Source organism: Argiope bruennichi, chromosome 11, assembly GCF_947563725.1.
Source record: "Argiope bruennichi chromosome 11, qqArgBrue1.1, whole genome shotgun sequence".
Lineage (NCBI taxonomy): Eukaryota > Metazoa > Arthropoda > Arachnida > Araneae > Araneidae > Argiope > Argiope bruennichi.
Window position 1 is genome coordinate 64,493,946 of NC_079161.1, and position 7,557 is coordinate 64,501,502.

The following is a 7,557-nucleotide window of genomic DNA, read 5'->3' on the forward strand; positions in this document are numbered from 1 at the left end:
TATTTTTTTTCTTCCAGTCGTTGCTTACAAAGAAGTTATTAGTTATAAAAAGAAGTTTGTGAGAGGTGCAATTGTTTTAGTCAACCCTATCTGATATACAGTTTGGTATATACAATATCCATGATATTGCTTGGCATTCAGAATATCGAATTAAAATTGAGAATATTCAAAACTATATATTGGGGTAATGAAATATTCATCATAACAATATTTAGATTAAAAATTGGTGCCAATTTACAAAGGGACGTTTTTCTCATCGATTCTGAACAATGACCGAATGCATGTGGATTCAGTAATTAAATTCAGACTTGGATTAGTATATTCGTATTAATACTACGTGTCTTGGGAATGGATTCATTTTTTAAATCTGCCCTAATATGCGATTTGAAATAACATGATATTGAAAAGAAATCTTTTCTGCTTATGTATGCATTTGCGTATGTAATCATATACAGTCCTTCTTAAACAAAAGATTTTGCTTTTTTTTTTTTTTGTATTTTAGCCGCTTATAGTTAAACTTAAGAAAATCTGTCAAAACAAGTTATTTTGAAACAAATGTCATTATTTGCTTTCTAGACTCGATTTTATTATATAGCCATTGGATGAGAATAACAATCATTTAGGTAACTTTATTACAATATTTTATACTAAAATACGACTTCTTTTTCATACTTGTAGTATAACATTCTTTAAATTTGAACTGTAGCATGTGTAAAAACAAATAGAAAAATAAAAACTACAACATTAAAATAAGTCCAACTATACTTCGTAAACTTTAAAAGACTTTATTAAAAACAATAAATGCAACAATTTATTTTAGTTTTACAAACATAAGAATATTTTATTATTTAAAATATAGGAAAAGATGTGAACATTATTTTCATAAATAAGTAATACAAACGAGCTCTGATAATATTTCGTTGCAGCTCCAAATAGTAAAATTAAAGCAAAGAAAAATTATCTAAAATTCTAAAGATAAAATAGTACTCGAATTCTCTTTTAGTAAAATCTAATTATTTTTTAAAAATTTTCTAAACATTTATTTAAAAATAATCAATTATGATGAATAAATTGGGTTATAAAATTACTTTTTTAAATGGATTTATTATTTACTTCTATATCATAAGCTGTGAAACAGAAATGTGAAAGGTATTCAAGACTTTGTCCTCGTGCAATTTACTTCATCCAGAGCATCATAACAATCTACATGTTTGTTGCACACCCTTTTGGGGTCCAAACAATTACCACCTCCAAGGACAGCACACCTCAAACCAGGACACAAAGGCAGAGGTGGAACATCACTATTTCGAAACCTCATTATCTGGTTTATCCAATCCAAAAAATACACCACTCTTGTGTACATGCCAGGAGTTTGGGGCCTGCCGCACCCATTACCCCCACTAATGATTCCAGCAATGTACCAGAAGAAGCCATCTCCAAATAGACACATTAAGGGTCCTCCACTGTCACCTTGACAAGCATCACGTCCACCTTCTTTCAATCCAGCGCAGAGCCACCTGTCCTGATTTCGTTTGCAGGTCTTTGTGAGCGGAACATGCACTTCCTGCAAACCATCAGAATCTTGCATTGATTCTCCAATATCTCCCCATCCAATTGCAGTGCAGAATGAACCGGAAGTCTCCGCCCACCTTGGGTTGGGTAAACAGATAGGTCGCACCCAGAAATCGAATCCGACTTCTTCAGCCGTTCTTAACATCACGATGTCGTATTCTAGGGTGACGATGTTGAATTTCGGATGTGGAACCACTTTGTCTATCCTGTAGGTTTTCTGATGAGGAGTGAAGGATTTTCGTCTCAGCATGCCCAGCGTCACTTCGTAATATGTGTGCCTGTGGTCAAGAAAGCAATGAGCTGCTGATAACAGCCAGCGATTGTTAATGAGGGTAGCACCGCAAGAATATGTACCATTTTTGTACACTGCAGCATGCCATGGCCAGTTTCCTGGTTGAGAATTTTCACCTCCAACTATTCTAGCCACAGGCCTTTTCGGTAATAAATGGTGAGGATTCAATCCGCATTTGGCATCATTACAAGAAATGAATATACCACCAGCTGTCAGGCATCCGCGCCACTGCACAAACTTGCCCTGATAGTGATAGATATAATTCTCAGATCCCCGCAGGGGGAAGAAGCCAAATCTTCGGAACTGATGAGTGCTACTGGCTGAAGGATTGGCAGTGATGCTGACACAAGCAAAGGAAGCCAATGCATCCTGCATGCTATCGTAAGGATTCGCACACATCGGGTACCATATGCCATTCTGATTCCTCAGAAGAAAGCCATTCCTCCTAGTTTCGACGTTACTTGTCGATATAGGATCAGGTTCATGAGCTTCATGAATGTCGCCATTTGGAGATAACCTGAAATATAAATTGATATTGAGCATTATGTATACTCTGATACAAACAGCCGAGCGGTGAAATGAATATGGCAACTGATTTGATAGTGGAAATTTGCATTGAAATAAGAAGAGTATACAGATATAAATGCAAAGCATAAAAGAGAAGGCACCTGTAGTGCAAGAGAATGGGAAAAAATTTATCGTGTTGGACCAGGTACACTTCCTCTCAAGCTAATGCATTGTGAATTATGCATATATATGTAATATTAAAACACATTTAATCATATCAAACCACAACGCTCCTGAAGCGTTACAATGAAACGAATTTTTATAATCCCTCCCAATTTTTAAATACCTAAACGGCTTGTTCAAAGAAAACGAATTTTTCTCAAGTGTGAATATGCCAAAATTTTATTTTAAAAACTGTTTAACGTGGCAGTGAAGTGGAAACAAACATTTTGCAGCTGTAACAATTGTAATCATTAAGGAAATAGAAGTAAACAACGCAAAATTGGGCATATAAAGTATAATAATAAAAAAATATTTTTAATTAATAATTTTTTCCAATTGTAATGCTTATATACATATTTAAAATAATCTTTTGTAACATTATATGAACGAAAAATTCATAAAAATATTTTATCAAAGTTTTTTTTTTTTTTTTACAAATGTTAAATTTTTTTTTGGCATTTCAAGATAATGTTTTATTGCAACCAGATTTTTTAATATTGTGTTTGAACCTAAAAGGCAACTTTTCCTCACTATTACTAAACAAAAATGTAAGAAAAATTTTTAAAGGCCCTTTTTAAAAATTTTCATTTTTTCACAAATTTTAAGCTTTTTGCAGCACCTCAAGATAATGTAATATTGCAATCAATTTTTTTTAATAGTGTTTATGAACCTAAAAGGCAACTTTTCCGCACTATTACTAAACAAAAATTATAAGGCCATTTTCGTTCCATCCTAGAGACCACCACATTTCTAAGCAGAAATTGTAAACCAATCAAGTTATATAAAACTTACCTGAAGCAAAAATTTTCATCCATATAGTTGTTGCAATCCACTGTTCCATCACAAACCTTAGTTTTATTAATGCACCTCCCATCCCCACAATTGAACGATCCTTTTGGGCAGTAAGAACAGAAGCTCTCGTCAGTTTCATCAAAACAATCGGGGTACATGTCGCAAAATTTGGACGATGGGATTCGAAAAGCACACACACAGTTCAACTCGTCTTCGGTACTTGGGCAGTCGACTGTTCCATCGCATCTCTTGTCAAGTTTGAGGCACTTTCTTGAGGAATTGCAAGCAAAATAGCCTTTGGGGCAATCAGCAATGGATGACAAATTCATCCACAAGTCTTTCTCAAACGGAAAAATGGCATTGGTGCCATTCGTACCTCCACGCCAAACTGGTTCGGCCTTCGAATTATCCAAGCTGTCTGGTTGACTTTTAGAAGATATGAAGTAGAAAAGTAGGAAGACGAAGCCGACAAACAAGGAAGACATGACAAGAGTGAGACCAATGTAGCGCCAAGAGAATCTGATGGGCCTGCAACGATGTTGAAAGGGCATTTGGTGCCAAGACGTTCACTTCATAGGTATTTAGTGCCTGTTAAAAAAATTAAACATTTTATTTCAATTTGTTTTCAAAAGTAATTTTAAATAAAGGAAGATCAAAATATAACACTAAAGATCGCATGATAAATTTTCATAGTTGGACCACAATAGAAAATATATTTGCTTCAAACTTGTAAAAAAAATTTTCAGATACTAAACTTGAAATAGTGCAAGTTTTCTTATTGTAAAATCCTTTAGTGTGATAAGTTATGGAATATATAACTAAAGGCATATTTAGAATCATCCATCATTATGCAATATACCCATAAAGATAATCGAAAAAAGGGAGAAGGAAACCCAGAAAGCTAGCTAGCAAAATAATATAACATGCAATGAAGATAAATTTAAAAATTAACTCCTATGAAAAATTCTATCGTCTTCAACACGTTAACTGCCATGAGGTGACTAGCGGTGTTATATGAATTACATTTGAGAAAGTCAGCGATGCAATCAAAGTGCTAAAATACATGCAAATGTTTAAAATAGGACTTTTCTCCAATTAAAATTTGTAGGTAAAAAGTGTTTGGAAATGTTTAAAATGCAAGATAATAAAAGACAAGCCCCCTAATAAAAAAAAAATAGTGGACAGACTATCGATAATCGCTGTTCTTATCAATTACAATGAAATAACTATCTGCAAATGATAAATATTTAGATACAAGACATATGATCCATTGACTATGACTTGACCTGGCCACAGTAACTATATTTTCAAGAAATCCATTGCGATATGGAATGTTTTATGATGTGTAGTATATTAACTTCTGAATCTAACTCTTATTATTATTATTATTAACTCAGGTATCAACAATTTAAAAGGGTTATCTACGCAAAACTATATTCGCGTTTCGAAACGAAGCATAATGTCAACTGTGACACCTAACAACTCAGCATACGGACTCTGTTCCATGTTCAGTTTATCTTGAATACTCAACATGTTAGTGAATCACACAGAAATGACACTTATGAGTGCAAAGGAAAATATGAAACACTACTTTGATTTTCAATATGCAGCAGCATATTTTTTTCCCCTTCGAACCTATATCTGGAAAATAAAACACACTACGAAGAAAACTGAAGAAAATAAAGTAAAAATAATGAAAAGTTCACTAAGAAGTGATTATTTCATTTTCAAATAGTCCGCAAACCAAAGCTGGTATTCGGAAAAAAAAAAGAAAATCATTTGCTTCAGTCCGATTTCGATTCTAAAGTCCATACCAAGATTTGTCGAATAAAAGAAGCCAATCCAAATAGTCATTATAAAACAGAAACCGATATTTATACTTTTTATAAACATCAAAATATATTTACATTCGTTTTTTAATTTACGTTTTAAATTAATATCTCTGTACTATATCTTCATAAATAATGGACTGGGTTAAAAATAGTAGTCACTTTATTTTTGCTTTTAAAATTTTTTAAATATTTTAGAGTGTAAGCTACAAAAAAGTAAGTAAATCACAATTGCATTGTGATTAAAACAATAACATTTTGAAATGCCAAGAATATCAGAAGTTTTGTAAGCTCTGCTTAGATCATTCTTCCCAAATTTCTGATAAATGTTTGTAATGAAATCCGCGAATTGTTATAATTTAACCCCCAATTTTATGAAGGATTGTGAAGTATAAATTATTCCAATTAACAAAGAAATAAAATATTCACTTCATGTTATGACACGCAACGTTTCAGAATTAAGTTTCATGTAGCTAAATTTAAACAAAAAAATGTAGTCTTAAAGTATCAAGACATTGTGCAGTATTTCAATATCAGGAAATTGTCGCATCCATATTATAAATATCTTGTGTTGTTAGAAAATTGTTCTTTAAAAAAAATTTTTTTTTCTTTTTCCTTAAGCAATTTACAAAAAGATATTCATTAACACGGCATTTTCGAGGCACTAATACTGTAAATACAGCATGTCAGCAAATGTAATCAGGATGTCAAGTAAAGCAGCGTGTCAGTAAATGTAATCATGTCCAAATTTGAAATCTGAATAATTTAAATTTTCAAGTAATCGAACTTTTATGATTGTCACAAGAATATCATAAGAAAAACTAGAACATCTTAATTATTTCTTTTCGAGGCAGACGATGAAAAGTAGATTAATAAGCGTCATTTTCAAAATGAGAAAATGTGTTCCAGTGCAAGTTAAAAAAATTCAAAGTAGCAAAAGCTGCTCCAAAAAATGAGGTTAGAAATATTTTCAGCGTTAATATATATCCACGTAACTTCTTTCCAAATTTACCAACGTGCAAATAAATTCTGACATAAGGAGCCAACAATCATGAAGTTTAAAGAGAAACAAAATAAAAAAAATCTTTATAAAAATATTCCTCTAATTTCACATTATTAATATTTTATGATTAAAAGCAATCGGAAAAGTATTTGTTCCAAGTTTTTTTTTTTTTTTCTGTGGCAGAAAATTAATATAGAAATATTTACCTTTCATTTAGCTGTTTGATGTTAAATCCATGAAGCCTGTGAGTTTCGAATATAAATCATCTTCACAAAAAGAGAAAATCTATTATTGCCATTCTCCTCTAAATCAGTTTTACTGATTTTATCGACTTTATACTATTAGAATTGCAAACATTAAAAGTGGATAAAATTGTGGAAAATAAATGGGAAAGCCTATAAATACCCTATTTCTTTCATCATATAGGAAATAATTGCAAATGGAAGCTCAAAAAACAGAAATATAATTATAGATCCGAAAGATTCAAATCAATTCAACGAATGATGTCAGTATTTTAGTGTCCTGCTGTCCTTCTGTGAAAATGATTGTCAAGTTCAATGGCGTAGTGAACGGGAGGCAGTATAGTCAAATCTGAAGCATTGCCTTGAAAACAAAATAGAGCGCTTACTTCACTTTTTAAAAAGAAATGTGTGTATGGGCTGAAAAAATATGCTAAGCATCAGTAACGGATTTCCAGCTAGGACATTCGGCAACTGTCCATGAACATTTGAAAAATTGTGGGCACCAAATAGATCAATTAAAAAATTCATTATTAGACTAATTATCAATTAAATTTGTAAAATATAAAGATAGTACTACTACTTCGTAAAGTATAATTGTTCAGGTTCCCATTTTTTTTATTACAATAGGGTCAATTCACGATCACGTGACAGGTACCAAACAAACCGCTTCTGTTCAATTTTCAACCGTTCTGCGCATGTCTTGATGTCTACCGATAACGTTGATGAAACCATTGTTTAGTAAACATTACGCTAGCCAATCAATTATTAAACTTCTGATTTTTTTAAAGATATTATTTTGAATTATTTTCTCCAAATTTTCTTTGTTACATAATTTTATTTCTTATATTAAAATTTTAATTAGTATTTTCAATGGAATTATTGTTTTTGCATAATTAATTAATATCGCTTTTTAATTCGTTTGGTGCCGCTTTATTCTTTCCTTTACCATATCCTTTGCCCTCTCCTTTTTTTTTTATCCGAAAGATACATTTTGACAAATGACTATGGCAGTGTTTTTGAAAAATTACATATGTTCTTTTTTACATATTATTTAAATAGTATTGAATGTTGAATCTTATGAATATAGTTCCCCCAGTT

General features: G+C 31.8%; 1 protein-coding gene across 1 annotated transcript; it reads right to left on the minus strand.

Annotated features, from left to right (window-relative positions):
• Nucleotides 1-894: 894 nt before the first annotated feature.
• Nucleotides 895-6,514, minus strand: LOC129956862 (serine protease nudel-like). The gene is made up of 3 exons (XM_056068816.1): nucleotides 6,424-6,514; nucleotides 3,386-3,973; nucleotides 895-2,381 (listed from the first exon to the last, which is right to left on the minus strand). The coding sequence occupies exons 2-3, from the start codon at nucleotides 3,934-3,936 to the stop codon at nucleotides 1,154-1,156; spliced, it is 1,779 nt and encodes a 592-aa protein (XP_055924791.1). The 5' UTR covers nucleotides 3,937-3,973; nucleotides 6,424-6,514; the 3' UTR covers nucleotides 895-1,153.
• Nucleotides 6,515-7,557: the final 1,043 nt, after the last annotated feature.